This window comes from Haliotis cracherodii, unplaced genomic scaffold (genome assembly GCF_022045235.1).
Source record: "Haliotis cracherodii isolate W230 unplaced genomic scaffold, xgHalCrac1.p SCAF_6, whole genome shotgun sequence".
NCBI lineage: Eukaryota > Metazoa > Mollusca > Gastropoda > Lepetellida > Haliotidae > Haliotis > Haliotis cracherodii.
In genome coordinates this window covers 12,667,815-12,692,324 of record NW_027266319.1, presented here as the reverse complement: position 1 = coordinate 12,692,324, position 24,510 = coordinate 12,667,815, and the positions used below count along the sequence as shown (strand labels likewise).

At 39.3% G+C, this 24,510-nt stretch overlaps 1 protein-coding gene across 1 annotated transcript; it reads right to left on the bottom strand.

The window, feature by feature from the left end:
* Nucleotides 1–5,013: 5,013 nt before the first annotated feature.
* LOC139446150 (uncharacterized) lies at nucleotides 5,014–19,348 on the bottom strand. The gene is made up of 6 exons (XM_071227448.1): nucleotides 16,960–19,348; nucleotides 11,843–13,411; nucleotides 10,802–10,970; nucleotides 9,452–9,581; nucleotides 6,856–7,068; nucleotides 5,014–5,154 (listed from the first exon to the last, which is right to left on the bottom strand). The coding sequence occupies exons 1-6, from the start codon at nucleotides 19,346–19,348 to the stop codon at nucleotides 5,014–5,016; spliced, it is 4,611 nt and encodes a 1,536-aa protein (XP_071083549.1).
* Nucleotides 19,349–24,510: the final 5,162 nt, after the last annotated feature.

Sequence of the window (24,510 nt, the reverse complement as noted above, 5' to 3'; positions counted from 1 at the left end):
GTGATGAAGTAAGACGAGTTCTATGGATGAACAACTTCTTTATTACAATTAGTGCGACGTTTCGGTGTAGATCCTAACACCTTCATCTATTGCTTGATAAAGGTGTTAGGATCTACACCGAAACGTCGCACTAATTGTAATAAAGAAGTTGTTCATCCATAGAACTCGTCTTACTTTAGGTATCAGCTGCTTGAGCCTAAGTATCTGGCGGCCGCCAGATAAATATAGAGGCATACAGGGAAAAATGATCTCACCAGTGGCGGGTATGGGCCTCCGTAGTTTTGCATCAGTTAGCAACTTTACAGGTTTGTTTGTTTGTTGTTTAATGCCGCACTCAGCAATATTCCAGCCATATGACGGCGGTCTGTAAATAATCGAGTCTGGACCAGACAATCCAGTGATTGACATCATGAGAATCAATCCACGCAATTGGGATACGATGACATCCATCAACCATGTCAGCCAACCCGATCCCATTTGTCGCCTCTTACAAGCAAAGTCGCCTTTTACGGCAAGTATGTGTTGCTGAAGACCTATTCTATCCTGGATCTTCACAGGTCAACTTCACAGGTGCATCATGATGGCCCATATCATGTAGGATCAAACAAAGATTTACCGACCATCGGATTCTTTCATATTAATACAGTTAATCTGTCATGACAGATTAACAATAGTGATATGAAAGAATTTGGTGGTCCTTAACGGGTTCTTTAGTGTCCAATTCTTTTCCAGAAAAACAATTGGTTGATGAACAATGATCAACAATAATGGGGTACAGAGACAAACACCAGGTGAAACTTTGTAAATGCCTTATCATGATTTACAAGCATAAATATATCAGGGGCCTCTTCTATCAAACAATTTGAAACCCATCAGATTCTAGGGAAAAGAGAAAGTATCTTTAAATACAAGGATCACATCAACAATACTCAGCGCAAATAGTGGCTATAGCCTTGCAGTTCGAAAGAAAAGGTTTCAGAACTTTTTGTAAAATTTGGGGTTGAAATATTCAAACCAAAAAATTACAATACCAATCACATTGATTTGAAAAATATAATTTCTTCATAAAAGGAAACTTCATGCCAAATTTCAGCTTCATCAGTCACAGAATAAGATGTTAAAGGTCATAGTAAAAGTGCACAGCTCTTACAACAAACAAACAACAGCATCCCCATCATAGTGAGTGAGTTGGGTTTAACGCTGCTTTTAACAGTATTCCAGTCATATCACTGTGTGTCAGCTTAATGTGGGAGGAAAGCCCGAAGTGAAAGCAGGTCTAAGACGTTTACCACTTTGGTGAAACCCACGAGCACGGTATGGTGCTGACAACTTAGAGACATAATCTGGGAGAACCTTTATTCAAACCCACAATCATAGGTGTCTGGCGTGCCTAATGGACACAACTCTGAACAGCGAAGCTGCGCCTTAGACAACTGGGCCCCCCATGCCCACCCAGCACCATAGGGTCATGTACCTTTAAAATAGTTCATCAAAAGAAAGAGGCCCCCTTTTAAGTGCTGTACGTCACCAGTCCTTGCCTCCACTGAGGAAGCAATGGCTTTTTTGGCTTTGACACACAGTTCAAATTGCAGTTTCACTTTGGTGATACCAACTACTATTGTGTAAAGGTTGAATCAATGTGAGTGAGTGAGTGAGTATGGTTTTATGCCGCTTTTAGCAATATTCCAGCAATATCATGGCGGGGGACACCAGAAGTGGTCTTCACACATTGTACCCATGTCGGGAATCGAACCCGTGTTTTCGGCGTGACGCGAACGCTTTAACCACTTGGCTACCTGACCGCCCCTTGAATCAATGTAAAATTTCACATTGTTGCAAGAAATGGCACACATATTAGGCCCACTATAAACTACAACTACACTAAATTTCAATACATCATGAAAAAAAAGATTATTTACCACATCCAGATACTAATTTCTGTTTTATTTGTACCCTGCCAGAGGATCTATATGCATTCCCGTTAACATTCTCAACTCCTTGGACAGCATACAACCGAAGTTGCCTACAGGTGCTAGAGGGACTGTGCACCCACCTAACATATCAGGTACCAACTTCATGCTGGGTGAACCGAGGCATATTTGAACTAAGGTACTTGCCCAGGGTGACACCACACGTTTTAACATTGTTTGTTTTGAGTGTATGAACTATTCCTGTTGCCACCATCTGGTCATCTACCATCGGATGAGTGGGTACTTTTGAGTGCACAGGGTGATTATACTTTACACTAGGGCTAGTGAGAGCACCGTAAAGAACTGTAAACACTGTTGGTCCATTGGATGAATAACAACCTGGACACTAGCAGATACGATGTCAGCATCTGGCGTTTTCAATTGTTTGCCAATGGCCAATTAATGGGTTTCAAAATACAGTTTCATAGGCCTTGTGGTTTCAGAGGACATCCCGACAATGTAAAAGTTAACATGGTTAACGACTTGACTTTCAGTTAGGTGAGCATCATGGTGGTCTATTCTGACCTGGAATCCACACAGGACTATTTTACATAGGGCGGTTAGCCTAGCGGTTAAAGCTTTCGTCACGCCGAAGACCCGGGTTTGATTCCCGACATGGGTACAATGTGTGAAGCCCATTTCTGGTGTCCCCTGCCGTGATATTGCTGGATTATTGCTAAAAGCGGCGTAAAACCATACTCACTCACTCACTCACATATTCCACAGACAATAATTCAAACAAAACAAACACAGAACCGTTATAAAGATTTAATGATCCAAGGAAGGTTGTAACAAATTGAACAGATGTTTGGCAGCACATATGAATACTTTGAACCACAAAATCTCAAATTAGCACCATATTTCATAAACCCTTCAGAAAGAAAATGACAGATCTCTTTGTGGTAAATCATGGTCAAATATAATATCACTATGTTGTACTAAAGGGTTGTCGACATGGTTTACACGACGTGTGTTGTTCAACAAAAATGGTAGATGTTTTCTTTCTGAAGATATGTCTTTTAATATATATACAAAGTATATCTGCCCTCCTTTGAAATCCCAGATCTTGGCCTGGTACAGACAAACTTGAATCTTACACAAACTCACAGGATCAAAGCAGATAGCAAGGAAGTCCCAATAGCTGTATACAAATGACACACTAACACTGGCATTAGAAAGCAAACTTAACAGAAATTGAAAATACAGTCCATGCCAAAAACTGTCAAGTCTACAAGCTCGAACAAGGCTCTTTCATTATTTCCACATATTTTAGTGTTAATATATGGTCTAGTATTACTAGCTTACTAGACCAAACATACTTTTACTAGACTAGGGCTTCGGACTATTGGCTAAAGTCACAGGTTGAAAATAGTCCTAATTTAGCCTTCAATTAACACAATGCAACGATCGAAGAATAGTTTCCTTAGAAAATATCTTTAAACAGTTTCACTGATAAAATTCAATACCACTCCACCTTTCACAAGTGAGCAATTACTTTGGTCAGAAACACCATGTAAGAGACAAGCAAACTTCAGCACTGATTTGTCATTTCTCCCACATAGGTCCCATTTCAGTAACCTTTCATTAAGAATGGGGGCAGCGATGAATTTGCACATCACATAATCCGTTCACTAAAAGTTTGGACGAGCTGAACATTGAAATCACTGTTATTTCAAGAGCAAAGATAATTGTTTCAGAACATAACCAACCTTATGATATTACCTGGGATTCAACAAAATACTGAGGGACATCTTCCAAACATTTTTTGGATACATGAATATATATGGATAATATGGATAATATGGATGGAGCAATGGTTTACATATCACCTGGACTGACAATACCAGTCACAGTACACACTGAGAAAGCTGTCTTTACACTTACAATCACAATGCTTTGTAAGAGTTCAATTGTTTATCTCTCTATAGCAAATCCTAAAGTTTCAGGAAAAACCTACCAGTTTTGCCAATCTGATTGAACTCGATCTGTATCTTGAATACAAAAAGGATATGAATTTCTGAACTGATCAACCATCAACAGGTGAAATAGAAGAATGAGCTCTGCTTCCCTTGAAGATAATATACAGTGCATGAAAACATATTACACAATAGGACCAAAGCACTAAAAACAAATGGAATACAAAACATTTTCAGTAAATTCACAGGGCAAATCTTACTCCCATTGTTTTACGTAACATAAAGATCATTAGAAAAGATAATTATATTATGGTATACACAGCTTATTGCAATATTCAAGTTTTAAATAATATACCCATGTCTAATTTTGGCTGCCAAGCCAACTCTTCTTCCCACTAGGCTATTCGGCTACCTATCCAGATCCAGGTTTAGTGAACTAAAATATTGCTGTTGTGTCTATACATTCCCAGCATATACCTTTATGATTTTCTCTCTCTTTGTCTTACCATTTTTTCTCTTTCTTCTATTTTGATTATTTTTTTCAGTCTGCATATAACATTACTGTAGATCTATTCTACACCTACAAACGATGCTTAATTCAATGGCAAACAAAAATCTGACTTTTCACACTGTTGGATGATAGAATTTTTTTATTAGCATCACAAATTTGAGGGGTGTAATAAAAATATATTTGAAAATTCTCATGAGTCCACATGTTTAATTAATACATGTTTTGAGGCTGGCTTTCAACTAAAGAGGTTCTCATAACGTAACCATATCATATTTTGTATATTATTATGCCGAGATTATTATCTTTACACAGAAATCATTAAGAAAATGTGTGAATACTAACAACATTGGTCTCACTTAACTGTTTTCTTATTTAAGAAGTCTATAAAGGATGGGGTTTTGCTCTCACAACGAAGATATAGCCAGTGACTTAATGCTTATCTGGTAATATTTATCATTATAAACCATGGACAATACAATTTCAGGAAAGAATAACAAAACAGTCATGTGAAAACTTTCACAACTAGAACACCACTCAGTGAATCTTCTTTCAAAAAAGTCTTCATGCTGAAAAATGACATGTGACATCAAGAAACCATTCACCGGCTGTATCTCTTTCATATACCATACATGGCAAGCGTGTTGTTGCGACACGCTTTAAGAAGCTGTCCGACAGGTATCTCCTTAATTCTGGCCACTTCTTCTGCAACCAAGACTGCCATCCCTGGATGTGACAACTCAAATGCTCCTTTTGGTATCTGAAACATTAGTATGTACTTGAAAAAACAAACAAATAAAACTTTGCATTGAGTGCAAATTTCAGCTACATATAGTACAGGAAGTCTCATACAGTGAGTATTGTTTTACACCTCTTTTAGCAATATTCCAGCAATATCAGGCGGGGGACACCAGAAATGGGCTTCACACATTGTACCCATGTCAGGAATCAAACCCGGGTCTTTGGCGTGATGAGCGAACGCTTTAACCACTTGGCTACCCGACCGCCCAGTCTCACACAGTAAAGATGAAATAGACGAGCCAGGACCCTGTTCCACAATGCAACCTCAGGGATATGACTATCATAAGACTATGATAAAGTATGATTTACAACACCCAGGCTTGTGCAGGCAGTCTCAGATCAGTACTGTCCTCACCCAAATCTCATTTAGATCCACATCAACAAATTTTTATCAAAATCTTTTTCTTGGTTTAACACTATCACAATTAAATGAAGACTAAATTACATAAAAAAAACTTGTGAAGAAATAATTTGTATATGATGTAGAACTTCTGAAGCACTTACTCTACAAGAAAGAGCATCTTTAGCTTGATATTTAAGAACGATAAGATTGTTTGTTCTTTGTTAAAGGCGTCAGTCGGCATGCCAGTTGATCACATTGGCTTGTATATAAATGAGTCTAAGCAAGACAAACCAGTGGATAATATAATGATCAACGTCCTATTCTGTCTGGGTATGAGTGAGTGAGTGAGTGAGTTTGTTGGGTTTAACAGCGCTTTTAACCATATTCCAGTTATATCACGACTATGACACATGCACACATGTGCGCACACATATATGCACTAACGCATTCTCACCTATGACACACGCACACACGCACGGACGCATGCATTCTCACACACTCTGTTTATGGATCAATGTCTCTTCAACGTTTCGGGAGATACAGTAGTGAGTGAGTGAGTGAGTTTGATTTGAGGTTTCTTTGAACAGTATTCCAGTTATATCTCGGCGTGTCAGCTTAATGTGGGAGGAAAGTCCTAAGTGATGCAGGTCTCAGACGTTTACCACTTTGGTGAAACCCACGATCATGGGTATGATGCTGACAAACCTAGAAACATAATCCGGGTGAACCGGAATTCGAACCCACAATCATAGGTTTCTGGCGTGCCCAAGGGACGCAACTCTGCACAGCGAATCACAGCACCTTAGCTGACTGGGCCACCTGTGTCCCCCTGTCTGGGTATGATGATGCCCTATCCAATGGTAATCTTCACAACAATCAACAGATTAATTGGTTAATGCTGTTCTCAGCCATGTCTACTTCTGGTCAAACAAAACTCTTTTATGTCAGAAATAAGACTAACCTAAAGAGGGCCCCTTTAACAACAGAGCAAGCTGCAGATGTCTTTATCTCCTCAACATGCCAAGTTTGTCTGTTGTTCAATGCCATATTCAGCAATATTCCAGCTGTATGACACTGACCTGTAACTAATTCAATGTGGACCAGACAATCCAGTTATTGATTTTGTGAGAAATGATCCACATATGGGAATGACGACACCTGGTCAACAAGGACACCGAGCCTGAACACCCAAAACATACAGTTCCCTCTTACAACCACCACAGGTAGCTGGGGACCTATTCTAGACCGGAATCCCCACGGAGTAATGTCAAGTCAGCACTACAATAACTGTAGACAGTCATGATGGGCAGAACCTACCTGTCTAGGGACAAAGTAAGGGGCATCTGTTTCCAACAGCAGTCTTCCTAGAGGGATGTACTTAGCCACTTCATGAGTGGGCGTGGCAGAGCGGAATGACACAAGGTTGGTGAGGCCAATGTACAGCTTGGGAAACTTGGTGAGCCACTTTTTGCACTGCTCATATGTGCCAGTGAAACAGTGACAATGGATCTTGTAGTTTTTGGGAACAATCTGCAAGCAATAATAGTAAATCATGTACATGTATTACCATAAGGGTAACGCTATTTTTCAGGGCATTATCATTTGTAGAAGCCTGAGGTCTTCTATTAACTGCCCGATGAAGGAGGGCAGTTGAAAAGATCGAGGGCTTCTGCAAATGATAATGCCCTGAAAAATAGTGTTACCATTATTATAGCTAAAATGGATGGAATTTGTTATCAAATAAAAAGAAACAACAATATCGGTTTTCAAACATTTTCTGCAATCAACACGAATGTCACTGACCCACTTTTACAAATATGGAAACATCATAGAACAAACCAGATGACGTCACTTTTGAACGTGATGTCACCTATCCCTATCCTATGACGTCACCTAACAACGGGCGTGATAATGTCCCATAAATTTTTCCATCATGAAACAAAGATGCATGAACTAGTCTAAAAAGTACAATCCCAGATCCCTAATGATTGTCATGTGTCATGAATTACACATAACACACAATTAGTGATGTAGTATGGTAAATAAAGCATAGATGTATATTGAGTGTGGTCAAAGATCGTTGTTGTGTGGACAAGATAGGGTTAGTCAGGAACACATTTGAATTTTATTCTACATGAACTTGTTGCATGTAGCTATATATATTATTACTCGCCTATCTCTGACAATTCACCATGACTTTGTAAAATTTCATTTCTCTAACTATAATAGTTTTTGAGAAAATTTGTGACGGTCCTATATCCACCGCCTCACGTCGTGCGGTGGATAAGGCTTAAAAAAAATAAAAGAATTAGTTCTCAGGCAATGGAAATTTTTTTTAAACATTGTGTGGGCGGGCGGCTTTTTCTTCTTATTTTGGGTTGTACAAACTAGTAAATATCCAAATAGTCAGTTGTGTAAATCAACCTTGGAAAGGGCCGCCCTACATAAATGTATTTCCTGATGAGTAAAATACTGGAATACAGTGTATGCATAAATGAGCTTTGATTTATTTTACAATGTGAAAACGTTATCGTGAGCACACAACACCGGAAGAAGCAAGTCAACAAATCGGTAATGAAATATGCAAGTTAGTCATATTATTACACCATCTGGATATAAAAGTGTTCATTGTTTATCTGGACTTACGTTTATTATATTACTTTTCTCAAAGATTTCATTCATTATTGTTTACATTAATTTCGGCACATTAAAATTACATTACATTAAATTGGCACTAGTCTTGTAGTCTTTGCCAAAACTGCCCAATAGTTAAGGTATCATAAGGACCAGTAGAAATATGCCATTTTTAAGTGTTTTGCTATTTGTTATCATTATAAGGACTAGTGGACTAAAAATGTTAGTTTCTACCGCTGATGTGCACAAACACCATTGAATTTGTAAATCATCACGTCTTGAGTTGTTTCATCATAAATTTCATGTTTTCATTGACCAAATTTGCAACTCCTATTGCCGCCATGACCATAACACAAGAAATGCGCAGTAAAGCCTCGCACATGAAAAGGGAAGTAACTGCATGCTATATTAGATTGCATTGTTTTTAAGTATAGTAGCATGTCACTGCAGGAATATTTAAAAATAAAAATGTGAAAAACAAACAACAAGAAACGTGCAGAGGACTTTGTGTTGATGCGGTGGTGCTTGAGAACCAAGATTTTATTTTTTGGCCTGAGAAATACACAATTCTCTACTTTCAAAACACGTTCTGACACGTTGGTGATAAGAAAAAGAATTATGTGGTAGATTGTACCAGGTGGTCAGTTTGGCTTGGTCAATATGCATGGGATTACAGTGCATGACTCATTTGTTTGGGTAGTGGCATGAATTTTGGGTTATAAAATTAACTTGAATACTGCATGGCTATGAGGTGAGGTGATGTGGAATTGGGTTTAAAGTCGCATCCAAGATTATTGCACTTATATATATACCCCACTCAGACACAGTATACTGACTCCAAGCCGACCAGTCCTTGTTTTAGCCCCTAATGCTGAGCACCAGACAGGGTAACAACAAGTACCATTTTTAACATCTTTTGGTATGACGAGGCCAGGGATCGAACCCCGGACCTTCTGCTCTCCAGGCAGACACTCTACCACAAGACCACGGAGGTGATCGCATGGTGAGGATGCTTAATGTTTATGGATTAATGTTTTTGGTAGCTGGAAACTTTACTCCAGAGCGTTTCCACACCAAGATCAAAAGAAGAAGGAGAAATGCATTGTGTGAGATAGGATAAGTTTAAAAATGAGTTATATTCTTAGTTTTGACATTTCCCTGGGATCCCTATTTTGTAGGTTGTGATCCATCACTGCGTAACCTGGGTCCCCAACAGGCTGTGATTCCCCTTGATCCCTAAAATATATAACCCTGATACATCTAAGGCAAATGGACATACCTCTTCCATAATAGCTAGACAGTCCTCCTCGGCCTGCCGACAGTGGATGACCAGTGGTTTCTTCACGTCCAGGGCCAGCTGCAGCTGGTAAGCAAACATCTTCTTCTGTAGCACTTCATGTTGGCGGAATCTGCAATAAACATCACCTCATACTATACCAGGGCTCGAAAAATCCACTCGTATTGACGTCTGCTAACTGATGTCTGGCAAGCTAAAATCATCAAATACTCGTCCTGACAGACGAGCAGATACTTACAGCAGTTTAATTAATATTTGTTTTGATGTGCGATATCTTGACATGGAAATCACGGCCATTCAGCCGATCGATATTTATGTCGCGTATAGCATTAACAATTAGGCTGAGGTTTGATGTATCTTTGCGCAGGCCTTGTGCTGAAACCAGTCTTTATTTATTTATGTAAGCGGCCGGTTGGTAACTAAACCAAAATAGCGGATATGAGAAAGTTTTTCTCGTCAGAGGGTCGTGCCGACCAAAGTTTTTCTCGTCGGAGGGTCGTTCTTCCAACCTCGCTTGATTGCGTCAGTGTCCTTTGCAATTTTGTCCACACAGGAAACAAGCCATCTTGCGTTAATCGGTTTCATGACACTGATCTTCAAATACACATTGTCACTTCTCTTATCTTTCAAATTTTCAACAACCTACTTTGAATACCAGTCAGTGAATTCGCTCTTCAAAGCCTTTTGGAATTCTACGTCGACTGACAAATCCAATGGCTGTAACTCGCCAGTACAGCCAGCTGGGACGAATTTCACAACAAAGTTCCTTCTTTCCTTTTCATCTCAACACAGCAACTCGCAAAAATATCTCGTCGCAGTATTGTCTTTGGCGTGTTATTCGCAATATTTTAACGGCGCAGAAATAAAGCTGTTTACAGTATACTAATGCAATTGTTTACCCTACAATGATACTACCATATTTTCTTGAATATAGTGCACACTATTTTTCCCCCATAGCTGTGTAGAAGGGGGTGGTGTTCATCACATATGCCATAATGAGTTTTGATGGGTTTTTTCCCCCAGTGCTACGACAGAACCATTCCATTACAAATTGTTCCATTCGTAAAAATTAGCTGTCCGCTGTGCCAAAGTGCTCATCAAAGGCAAGGGAGTTAACTGACTACAAGTCCAGTTTCCACCCTTGACGAACTAAGCTGGAATTATGAATTTACATTATGGACTATACATAGTCCAATCAAATTTGCGCAACGAATTCGACATACGGTTCATAAACAACATGGTGACTGCCATGCAGATTTCGGTCGATTGCAGGATTTGCCAAGCATGTGAGATAGGAAAGGCTAAAATATGTCTATCATTGTATCTACTCACGTTCCAGAGTAGTCAAGTCCTATCTCTCCAACTGCAATGATTTTGGGATGATTAATGCATTGCTTGAGACCTTCCACAGCCACTGTGTCAAAACTGGTTACATTCTTTGGATGACAGCCCATGGCTAGCCATACATTACTTTCCATGACCACATCCCTCCACAAACCACCTAGACAACAGACAATTGACAAACATAATGGTTTATATCAGCTATAAATTGTGGGGCTAGATAAGACATGAGATTCATACAAAATTATCTTCAAAAGATTTGTTTGATGTTAAATGCCACTCAGTAATATACTACCGGTACCTGCATGAATGTGACCTGTAAATAACCAAATCTAGGCCAGACAATCAAGTGAGGTTGCTGGGGATTCATGGCAATCTTCACCAGAGTGAGTGAGTGTGTGAGTGTTAACTGTCTTGTTGAAGCATAATGTAATGATTGTATGGATATGAAGAGAAGAGTGAATGGTGTTATTATAGACAAGAAGTGGTTTGATCCGGAATTTTTCAAAAAGAGTGAGGGAGTTGGGTTTAACACCGCTTTTAACAGTATTTCCAGTTATATCACGGCGTGTCAGCTTAAGGTGGGAGGAAAGCCAGAAGTGATGCAGGTCTCAGATGTTTACCACTTTGATGAAACCCACGAGCATGGGTAAGATGCTGACAAACCTAGAAACATAATCGGGGCGAAACGGGATTCAAACCCACGATCATAGGTTTCTGGCGTTCCCAAGGGAAGCACCTCTGCACAGTAATCGCGTGTCTTAGATGACTGGGCCACCCGTGTCCCCTATCTTCACCAGAAAGCAGAGACTAAATCTAAATTTAACATCTTCACTATTCGTACAGGAGTCATTACTCACCAGCAGCAACTTACCACAATTACGTACAATCACTATTTACAAATAATCTAGACCAAGCAATAGTCTGTTAATGCCACACTCAGCAATATTCCAGCTACACTACGGCGGACCAATAGACTGATCATCAGAACTGCCTCGATAGAAAGTCATGAAAAGGAAAAGATGTGCTTACTTTTTGGTAGAAATGATGCTGGATTACAAAACACTGCCACACAGCCCTCAAAGTTCTCAGGGAATGTTTCTTCATGTTTCAACATGTACTTGGCAAAGGTTCCTTTGAAGCCCTCCCTATTGAATAGAAAGTCTAAATGGCAGTGGGTGTCAATGAACCCTACTCCATACCCTTTACACCGACTTTTTAGACGGATCCTCCAATCAAGTTGAGGAAAGTTTGCATTGAGTCGGGCATCATTTTGTAGGCGTGATGCGTATGAACTTCTTCTTGGGACAAATTCCTCACTGTCAGTCCTCAAAACAGAATCAGACACACGTCTGTTCTTTGCAGCAAGGAAATAACTCTTACATGACTTGTCAACACCTGGCTCCTCGACCCTCTCTGTAATTTGATCAACAACTGGCGCTGGTTCCGATGTTGTCCTGCTTCTGAAAGATGTAGTCTGTTGGCTTCTGTATGGGAAGCGAGAGGAGGTAGATGTAGGACTAGAAATGGTTGTGGAGCCTGTATTCATAGCTGGGCTGATGTTCGTTGGGCTAGTGGTACTTGGTGGTGGAGGATAAGGCATGAATCCTGGGGAGTAGTTGTTTGGGAACGATGGAAGCCACTGGGGAGGGTAAAATGTAGGCACCGGGAAGCTCATCCTCGGATCTCCCCAGTACGGAGGACATACAGGCACAGGAGGAGGTGGCGATGGAGTGGACATTATTGGGTTGCTTTCTGTCTCATTTCTTGATGCTTGACCATATTCAGGAATGCCAGAAGTATGGGTTTCCCTCTTCAAAGATTCTGGACTTTTCCCAATGGCCCAGCTTGACCACTGCCCTGGGGGGATTAACTGTGGAATATGGGTCTTCTTACAACAATTCTCTGTTTCCTCATACTTAGGAGTCATTTTTTGAATTGTGTCATAAGGATAGCATCCAGCAGATTTCATCGCCTCTCTCATCCCTCCTGAAATACTATCTTTCCTGTCATATGTTCCCAACTCATAAGTTTCTTGAAGGTCTGGATTGTCAGTAATGAACCGATTTCTCCGTGTCTGACTCCAAAGCTGAGGATTTGTACCATCAGTGCTTCTGCATTCATTATTCATCAAACCTTGAGTAACATTTCTCTGCTCTCCATCAATAGAGGACATCTTACACTGTTCTATCACCTGTCTCTGAGTTTTCTCCCTCACTTTTTCTTTGTTCAAGATTTCAAGTTCTTGTTTATCATACAACATGCTTTTGTTCCAGTCTACACAAACACCAGGCATGGCTCTGGCAGGTTTGGGAGCACCAAGATTGTGAAGCTTCTTTCCAGACACCCTCAGATTTTCTGGCAATGATCTCTTGTTCCCTGTAACACATGCTGCATATGATTTTCGGCCAGGTTCTGCACCTACATAGTTCTGATGGCCAGTACTCCTGTAAATTGGACCCATCATATGCTTGCTTGCAAGTTTGGCCATGATCTCATCCTCACTACTGGATTCATAGTCTACAATTTTCTGATCCCTTGTAGCCACTGGATGAGCTGACTGGCAATCATCAGCTGGCATTTTTGAGTCCACACCTTCCCCTGAAAAATGAAAAAAATGATTATAATACTAAGCTAAAAGACACTCGGCAAAACATGATGGATTAGATTATTTTCATAGTGGTAGAAAGCAGATATACATAATGTGTTTTCAATGTAGACCTAGGTTTTGTTTTTGTTTGTTTGTTTAACGTCGTACTCGGCAAAATTCCACCTATATCATGGCGGTCTGTATGAATAATCGAGTCTGGACCAGACAATCCACTGATTGACATCATGAGCATCCATCCACACAATTGGGATACAATGACATGTGTCAACCAAGTCAGTGAGCCTGACCATCCGATCCCATTAATTGCCTCTTACGACAAGCATAGTTGCATCTTACGACAAGCATAGTCGCCTTTTACGGCAACCATGGGTTGCTGAAAACCTATTCTTTCCAGATCATGCAGATTGAACTGCACTAAATTAATCATTTGAAAAATCATGCTGCATCTGGATATGAGGTCAACCGTCAAAAATGTGAACCAAGACAACCACTTACCATGCTCAGTGGTTCAAAACTGATGCTGTCACCATAATATTCAAATATTTTCAGTATCATTAAAAAAATTCAAATATTGGCTCCCATGGTGGACATACTGAAAGAGGGATTCACACCTCTTGTATAAATTTGGGTGTCAGGTGAAGCTTCAGCTTCATTGTGGTGGTTTCTGAGGAGTTGGTGATTAAAGGTGAGGTGAGGTGAGGTGAGGTGAGGTGAGGTGAGGTGAGGTGAAATTGGGTTTAACGTCGCGTATATAGCGAGGTGCATGCACGTGTGTGTGTGGCTGCTTGTACTAGTCCGGACTGATGCCGATTTATAGCGCTAGCTCACTGAGATACCATGCTGCAGTTTAACATGAATACCCCACTCAGACACAGTATACTGACTCCGAGCCGACCAGTCCTTGTTTTAGCCCCTTAATGTCGAGCGCCAGACAGGGTAACAACAAGTACCATCTTTTAACGTCTTTTGGTATGACGCGGCCGGGCATCGAACCCCGGACCTTCCGCTCTCCGGGCGGATGCTCTACCACAAGACCACGGCTTGGTGATTAAAGAGCTTAGAGCACAGTTTGAGAGAATTTAGACCATGGATGAAGTACAAAAGTCAAATAAAAAAAGGAACATAGTTGTAACTCTGAGTCAGGTGAGCTAAAACACTGAAAAATTTAGAGAAATATCCCTGCTTATTACATTCTGCCACTGAGTCCTCAATAAGTAATGTAAACAGAACATATACTTCTGTCTGAATTAACTGAGATATTTTAGGAATGCAGAAATCCACCAAAATCAGGTCCAGACGCAACACCGGATCTCAAGGCGTATGTTAGTTTTAGTGCTGCGCTCAAATTACTGGGCATTTGTCATATCAACCATTACTCTCTTGTATCATTACGGACGGCCATAGGCTTGGAACATAATCACCATGCAACACCGTGGATATCTACTGAATACTGCAAAGTTATCTTTCCAACAAATTTAGTTTACAATTTATTGCAATACGACATCAGCGGATGAAGATAAATCAATAAATTCATTACCTCGCTAGTTAATCAGCTTACCGGCTACCGTATTCAAACTTTCAGGTATGATGCATTTTCTTAAATTAGAGAAGTTTTAATTAATGCAAGAAATAACATTAGAGATGTTCCATTTTTGCACTTTTAAAGTTTTTTTGCATGTACCGTATTCAACGTAATAAGTGCCCCGCTCTAATAACTAAATAAGCGCCCACGACGATATTTGCTAATATATTGGCTAGTGAACAATCCCAATCACCACCCCTTCCAATTGATCAATGTACACAAGACTTATTTATTCGTGTATAATACGCACTCGTGTGTTATATGCACCCTTAATTATGGGCAATTGAATTCTTGAAAAATATATGTCGTAAGTAAACATTTCAGGTTGTCAGCATAAACCACGAAATTTATGATCTATCAACTGTTTTTTTCCCCACCAAAATAATATTCTAATAAGAGCCCCCTATTTCTTATTTTGAGAGCGCCCTGGGCGCTAATTACGTCAAATACGGTGACATGTTTAACAGAGAAAATGTGTCTGAAAGTTTTCTAGCAGCAAATATTGCTGTCATTTTGAAAATACACCATCAGTTGCCTCCCTTGCCTTGTGTTTACATGGTGGACAGTGATTTGAGTATACATTGTAATTTGGAAGCATCACTGAAATCTCAAGGCAATGGTGCCAATGGTGCATACACCTTGAAATCTGTTGAGGCATCCAGATCTGATCATTATTCTTGCTTTATAGCATTTGGTGTTATAGTCCACAGGCCTATTTTCAACTTGCTTAACAGCTGTAACAGTACATACCATATACGGATGAAAGGATCTATAATGTAAGTTTCTGTATCATTTACTTCAAAGTGGAACCAGATTTACTGTTATCACTTATTTGACAAAAGAAATGATAATGGCATATAGTATTCTTATCCAAACCATACCTATTATTCTGATATGATACTTCTGTGTTGGCGAGTTTTGGTTAATGCTGTTTTGATCAGTACTGCAGAACTCGTATCACGGTGTGTTAGCTTAACATAGGAGAAACCCCAAAATGATGTAGGATAGACCTTAGTGAAACGACTTTAGTGAAACCCTAGAAAACCTAGAAACATAATCAGGGCAAATCTGGATTTGAGTGAGTGAGTATGGTTTTTACGCCGCTTTTAGCAATATTCCAGCTATATCACAACGGGGGACACCAGAAATGGGGTTCACACATTGTACCCATGTCGGGAATCGAACCCGGGTCTTCGGCGTGACGAGCGAACACTTTAACCACTAGGCTTCCCGACCGCCCCAATCTGGATTTGAACCCATGATCATAGGTTTTGGGCACACAACTCTGGCCAACCCACCCTACACACGCCATATGTGAAGACGATATGACAAACCCTCCTATAATTTCTTTGCCAGCTTCATTCCTACGATGGCAGTTTGGCTGTAGATGGCATGATGCTCAGAAACAACAGTTTGTATAACACAATATAAATACTTTAGTGTGGCACTTACTATTTCCATTTGGAAGTATCTGATTTCAAGATGCAGAAATTAGAAATCCTATTCATAGTGCTCTTCTTACACAGAAAATTTAGAAGCCTCAATGTTATTGGTTGATTAGAAGGTTAACCTGGTGCAACCTTCCACAGATATCAGATTTTCTTGCAGAGAGGTATTTCATCAGAGTAATAGATTAGATCTGAATGACATTGTGGTGAAAACAAGCCAAAATCAAAAAAATATTTTTTCACTTATTCCCAAACATTCAAGTTAAATTTTGATGCCATTCATAACAACTAACAAACATATCTATGATGAAGGACAAACATGTAATCATACATGAACTGAAGGCTATACACTTCGACTTACAACACAGGTGAGCAAAACTTGATGCAGTAAGGCTGCCACCAAGACAAATGCCACTGACAATGCAACTTGAGGGCTGAAATTTTCAAAAAAAATTTCAACATGACACATAATTCACAGTCTCATAACTTTGTTATCATGAAAACTTACAACTATGCATGTATGAATATGGATAGCCACTTTGATAATTATGCCAGATGCTGTCATAGTAAGCCTTGAGTCTGCTGGGCGAGATGTTTGGGTCATACATCTCATATCTTGGATCCGTGTAAGGTGTCCACCCATAAGGCCAGGTCCATGGATAGCCTCCTGCATGATTTGGAGGGTGGTGGGGATTCATTCCAACGTGAAGCTCCTGTCTGTCAGGGTTCTGGGTGACATTAAACCAAACATTCCCTCCCTGGTCCTGATGGTTGTTCCTCGCTTCCATGGGATACATTTGATGGCTAAGATCAACATTTGCAATATACTCCATAAGCTTCTCAATCGACGCTCTTGATTTAATATTCTCTAAAGGAATACACAGAAAAGGGTAACAGTTCCCTGGGGGAGTATCCTGGATATGGTAACCTGTGTCTGGAGATATCTCTTCTCTTGTTTGGTCTTTAGGTAGCTGTTCCTCATGGAATCTGTGTTGCAAATTTCTAGGTAGGTCCTGATTAACATTTCCAAATGAAACTGATTTAGCCTCTCTTTTTTTCCTTCTGCTACAATCATTTTCTGACTGTATGTGGCATGTACATGTAGGTGCATGGTCCTGGTAGTCTTCTTGAGACAGGAAATTATAGTTGTCGGTGTCATCATTTACAGACTCAGTTCTGCCAATACCAGACCCTTGAGAATCTAAATCGGACACGCATTCGTGATCACTTGCCATATCAGAACTGTCGTCTACAAAGCCAGTATACTGTCTGGACACAGGATCAACTACCTGTTTCCTTATTTTTATGTCTTTTTCATTCAAATAATCGTCCCCTTCCACAAGAACATCCTTGAAACTTCCTTCAGCTTCCAAGTCATCACTTTGGTTGGACTGAGACTGACAGGAAGCTTCCTCCAAAGGACAGCCTTCTGAATCAGAAACTTCATTACCACAATGACAAGTTTGATCATGTTGGTGTGTATTGTCATATTCTTCTGCAATAGCTAGATTCCTCCCACTTTCTGGAGAAGTGCTTGCTGAGGATGGAACTGACATGAGATCAGTGGACCAATCCTCATCTTCCACACCAGTCAGTGTGACATCAAGAGAATCAGACATTTCTTCAGCAAAAACAGCTGAACATTGACTGGAATGAAATCTTTCATTTTCACCTTTCACAACTTCAATTTTCACGGTTCTTAAATCTTGCTCAGAGTCAAGGGATACAGAATCACTGTTTTCTTCTGGTGACATCACCAAGTTGTCCTCCTGTATGTCTGTAGTACTACCCAAAATCGAAGCATCAGCATCAGGATCAGTCAGCTTGGGAGATGATCTCGAAACCACTACCAGAAGTTCTGAGGACCAGTCTTCATCATTACTTGATCCATTATCGATACAGTTGTGTGAAACGTTCCTTGGGAGTTTTGAGTCAATCTGGTCAGTACTATCATTTTCTTTCCCTTGTATCTGGTCCCTTTCTTTTGTTTCAGAAAACTTGTGAGTCATTGGTTGACAAGAATCCTTAACCATATTTTGAGGCATTCCATCTTTAATGTTGTGTTTCTTGTGTACCTTATTAACATCTTTTCTGGTATTCTCCACTGGTTTGTCATGGAACTCGGACTCATTTTCTTTCTGAAAACCATGTCGATGATGCTTGTGATATCTATCTGGTTTCTCGCTCTTCTTTAACTTTTCTCCTCTAATTCTCAAACTCTCCTGTTCTTTAGATTTTTTACAGACTTTCTGAGTGGTGCTATTCACTGAACTGGAGGAACACTCTTGTTCTTCAAGCTGAACATGGATGTCATGAGAGATGACTGTTCTGTGGCAAACATCTGAACTGGATTTCCTCCTGCCTGAACTAACTACAGGGGTAACACTACTACCACCACAGAGACCTGACCTGACTACAGCACTATCGTGACCATTATCATTCCTACAAGAATCAACATCCAGTAAATCTGACCCCCAATCCTCCATTTTCTTCGGAGAGTCCTTATTCTTCTGAAATTTAGGGTAGTGATTTTCTTTTCCCTCGAAGCTGTGATCAGCTAAATTATCAAGTGAAAGTGTTTTGGATACATTGGAAATTGTTTTTTGTTCCTGAAGATCTTGTTTGTTCACAATATTCTCAGAATTACGTCTAGTTCTAATGGTCAGGATTTGACTAAGGTGTTCCCCATCACCTCTTATGATAGTCTTTGACCTTGCTTCAGATCTAGGCGAGGTATCAGATGCAATGCCATCATTCTGATCATCAGAGCTACTGACTTTACTTTCTAGAGGTTTGGATTTGGTTGGCTTCTTGTTTTTTGCAGCATCTCGCACCGACTTGGCAAATATTCTTAAAATGCCTCCAAGATGCCTCCCAGCTACGGGCTTCTGTTCCATGCCAGGCTGTTTATTCCTGAAATATTAGGAACACTTATTAACATGGGACTGCTTTATTGCATGATAAGACTCATTTATAACTGAATATCAAAGGGGAACTATGTCCCTATTTCGGTTGCAATTATCGTTTGTGAGTCAATGTTGTGTGTAATTAAGGTACTCCTTAACTGATACACTAATTTATGTACCAGTAAAACAATTGGAATTATCATGTGAAGAAAGTAGGTTTCCAAGTAAAACCTTAGCTGTCAAGGCCTGTATATTATGCTGATCGGCCCAAGCCTAGTCCCCTTTTATCATGATAAAAATTATATAACACATGGTATTGACAAAGACTAAAATAACGAGTTCATAAATTTCTTCAAGCTAATAAATATGACAAAGAGGTCTCTTACATCTAATTAGAATTGGCTTTATCATGTCTATTTGCAAGTCCAAGTCAAAATATACTGACACACAATGAAAACACATACCGTATTCGACATGATAAGCGCCCGGGGCGCTCACAAAATTAGAATATTATTTTGGTGAAAAAAAAAACATAGTTGAAAGATAAATTTTGTTGTTTATGCTGACAGCCTAAAACGTTTATGTACGACAGATATATTTTTCCAGATTTTAATTGCCCATAAATAAGGGTGCATATAACACACGTTTGCGTATTATACCAAATAAATAAGTCTTGTGTACATTGATCAATCGGAAGGGATGCAAATTGGGCTTGTTCACTAGCCAATATATCAGCAAATATCGCTGTGGGAGCTTATTAAGATTTAACTCCAAGGACAAGAAAACGATCTTAGCAGTAAATATCTACTCGCATGACAAAGAACGATGACTGGGTGACAAAATGACACTTGGTTGATTATCTCATGCCTAAATACACAGAATAACTTTCATAAAAAAATTTGAAAAAAAAATTTCAAAGTGTTTCAGTATAGTATATACCATGTACAGTGTATTTGAAAAATAATTACAAATAAGCTTGATTCATGCTTGGTGTACATATTGTGTATACATGATTTGAACATTTACAAAGTTTTTAATAACAGACTTTCTATCATGATCTATTACCAGTAGTTAATCTTATTGGCAATACAGCATATTAGTTCAAAATAGTTGTATTTGAAGTGGTTTACATGCAAACAATCATTTCCATATTTGCATTTAGAGTATCATCATAATCATACAAGGTACATTGCTCTTTTTTAAATCATCAGAATATGCCATATTAATTTGCTTTAAAAATAGGGCATATTCATTGACCCTTCAATGGACAAAAAAAAAGATTCATTCAACTTCATTAAGACCAAACCTGGCATTTTCTTAAAATAGAGAAGTACTTTTCAGGCTCAAGCTAATTTTAAAACAGTCTTGCTTTAAGATAACTTTTGCTGCTCAGAGTTCATTTTAACCATATAAAACCATCTTCCCGAGGCAAGTGAGTTAACTGACTATAAAAGTCCAGTTTCCACCCTTGCCGAACTAGGCTGGTATTATGGAGTTACATTTTGGCTGGGCTAACGAGTCTATGCATAGTCCAATCAAAATCGCTCACCGAAATCGAAATCCGGTTCGATTTCGGTCGACTGCAGGATTTGCAAAGCATGCGCACCGCTAACTCGTTGTCAACAGATATTTTCTAAATCTTTTCATGTTTTTAATCAAGGTGCTCACGTGATTTGATGCATTTCGCGGACTCGTTTTATCACAATATAGATCTTGATTATCAATCAGATCGTCTTGACTAGGCGCCACCGTTTTGTTTGAAGCAAATGCAAGTGATACAAGAGGTTGAATCTGATTGGTCAATAGGAGAGGCATAGAAAGGACATAACTCATAATAGCCACTGGTGGCGCTACGATCGAGCCCAGGAATTCCAGCCTAGTTCGGCAAGGGTGGAAACTTGACTTTTAAAGTCAGTTAACTCTCTTGCCTCGGGAAGATGTATAAAACATGCACTAGTCCAACCTCATATTAAAAAATGCAATGTACCTGAAGTATGTATCTCTACATGCACACCACGCATGTCAAATTTTTACAAACTTTTGACTGGCTTACTAAGAATGCTTTCAAACAACATCAGTTTTTGAACTCAAAACACTCTATTTACCATACTACATCATTACTCCCAGTGTAATTTGACATTCCCTTGGGCATGACGTCATCAAACAGAATGTTATTAGGTCAATATTATGATCATGACAACACAGCAAGAGAATTAATGAGATGAATATATGATTATTTTCCAAGCGATCTTGTCTGTGAACTGGAAATTTCAGAATATTAACGACAATGATCTGGGATCTAAGATTTTATTTTCCAAATTATATTCCTCTATAGTTAATAGGTTTCGTTATGAGTGCAACATGATTTACGCTGGTGCAACAAGGCTGTGATGTCAACATCCACTGTTGAGTGAGTGAGTATGGTTTTACACCGCTTTTAGCAATATTCCAGCAATATCAAGGCAGTGGACACCAGAAATGGGCTTCATACATAGTACCCATGTCAGAAATCGAACCGGGGTCTTCGTCATGACGAGCTAACGCTTTAACAACTAGGCTACCCGACCGCCCCTCAACAGGCACCAGCTGCAAGCTATGTCTAGTTCCATAAATCAACCCCGGCTCTGAGACTACAGGCCAATATCCTAGTTAGTGACAACATACAAAACTATGAGTAAACTGCATACAATATATATATGTTATCATACCAGTGTCAAAATATTATAGCATGTGATGCGCTATTTGAGGTAGCCCATGGTAGCCTAGCTTTGTACATTGATAATACTTTATGCCAAAATTTCAACATTCTAATTTTGATATTTCCTAACAGTGGGAGTCTTGACGTACACATATGAAATGAATTAGGGTAAAATCATGGCAACTAAATAACCAAGTGGCGGCATTCCTGAGTTTACAGTGTTACAATCGTCATACCAAACTCCCATACTGGCCAACTGATGCTCAGTCTAGGTGACTCGAGACTCTAGAACAATGGGTTACCTATTGGGACCAATTTTGACAAGGGCAATTTACTTCCTTGGAATACCTACAGACCACTTAATTGCTTAAAAAGGTTTCAAAATTTCCAAGATCAACCATGTCCAAGTAAATAATGTTAAAGTAAATCCACTTATCATGCTTATCTACTTTCATATTTGGAGGAAGAGGATGAGGTTATATATATATATATAATCCAAGGATTTATCTAGGATCCCAAACTAAATGCCCTGTCAGGCAAACTGGAAAATTCAAATTGTGTATTGTTAAAAATTGGATATTTTTACTGTTATTTTTCAGAAATTCTGAGGAATTGGGATTTAAAAAAAAATTCAATTTGGGTTTTTGGGGTTGTCATTTGCTGCAGACCTGGGTCCACTTGCACAAAGCGATCTTAGCGCTACGACTATTGTAAGCCTATGTTAAAGCATGGGAGTTACGATCATCATAGCACTACGACTATTGTAAGCCTATGTTAAAGCATGGGAGTTACGATCATCATAGCACTACGACTATTGTAAGCCTATGTTAAAGCATGGGAGTTACGATCATCTTAGCGCTACGACTATTGTAAGCCTATGTTAAAGCATGGGAGTTACGATCATCTTAGCGCTAAGATCCCTGGCGCCGATATACAGCCTCTGAGCAGATCTAGATAACACTGTGTATAGTGGTGGACCAAATGCATGACAGTCCTGGCCAGGTCCCTTATGTTATCTATTCTGACAAGGTGAGTTAAATACAGAACTAAAGGAATTAGTGTGAAATGGAACAATGTGCAACATGACAATAACAGCGTTATCAACATCTAGACTCATCTTTAGTTTTAAACTTGAATGACCACATCCCACCAACAAGAACACAACAAAATGGAAAATAAAGTGATTTTAAGCTTAACTCACCACTTTTTTTCCTTGAAATTTACTTGAAGATCTGTCAAATAGTGCTAAAAAAATAATGTTATATAAATCTTCCTTCAAAAGGGTTTTTGAGAACATTGATGTCAAGATGTTTTTTTCTGAATAGTTGGCTAATTGTAATCATTAACTTGACTGAAGCTAAAACAAACATATTTGCAGACTAACTTTAAAAATCTGACATTTGTCTTGTGGTGGTAATAAGATCTGATTGACAGACAGCAATAATGCAAAACTATAAACAAATGAAATAGTTTCATCATATCAATGAATTGCAATTCACTGTGGCCATTTGTTTGCAAAGTTTTAACATTAACATGATAAGTTTTGATGACAATAACCCTAATTGGGTACACTTACATTTTCAATACACATATCCCAGTCTATTCATATTTACTTAACATGTAAATAGTGCTGTCTTCCATTGTACTCCCCATCCAAATACTGGTACACATGCTTTCAAAATCAGTGAAGTACTTTTCAGTGTTTTTAAGTGAGGTGAAATGGGGCTTAGGGTTTCAGTTAACATTATTGCACTTATATAGCAACATGTGCGTGCATTAACTAGTGTGGACTTAAGCTGGTTTTCATAGTGCTATCCCACTGAGATACCATGTTGCAGTTTTAACATGAACACCCACAGTAAACTGACTTCAAGCTGATGAGTCCTTTTTATGTCCTCTTAAGGCCAAGCACCAGGCAGGGTACGACACAGGTGGGGATCAATGCACCAACCTGCGTTAGAAATTGACACTAGTCCTATAGTCCTTGCCAAACTGCCCAGTAGTTAAGGTATCATAAGGACTAGTAGAAATTTGCCATTTTTAAGAGTTTTGCTATATGTTATCATTATAAGGACTAGTGAACTAAAACTGTTAGTTTCTACCGCTACCAACCTTCCATTTTACGAGCAGACACTCCACTAGTGCCCTCGGAGACTGTCGTTCAGTATTTTGAAGTTAATTGACAATTTGACATTGAAATAAACTGGTAAAGGGGCACATCACCAATTTACTTTTTTTAAAATAGTCAAAATCAGACAAAGTAAAGAACTGACCCCAGTTCCAGATGTAACACGACTGATGTTACAAAACGTGGCATACTCCAGTATCATGTGAAGCACAAGACACTAACCATGCTAACTGATTCCATCACCATGCTAGGCTTACCAGAGTGCAACCCCAGCAAAAGTCATTAAAGCACCCGGTAAAATCTTTCCAAGCAGCCCATGGCTAATCA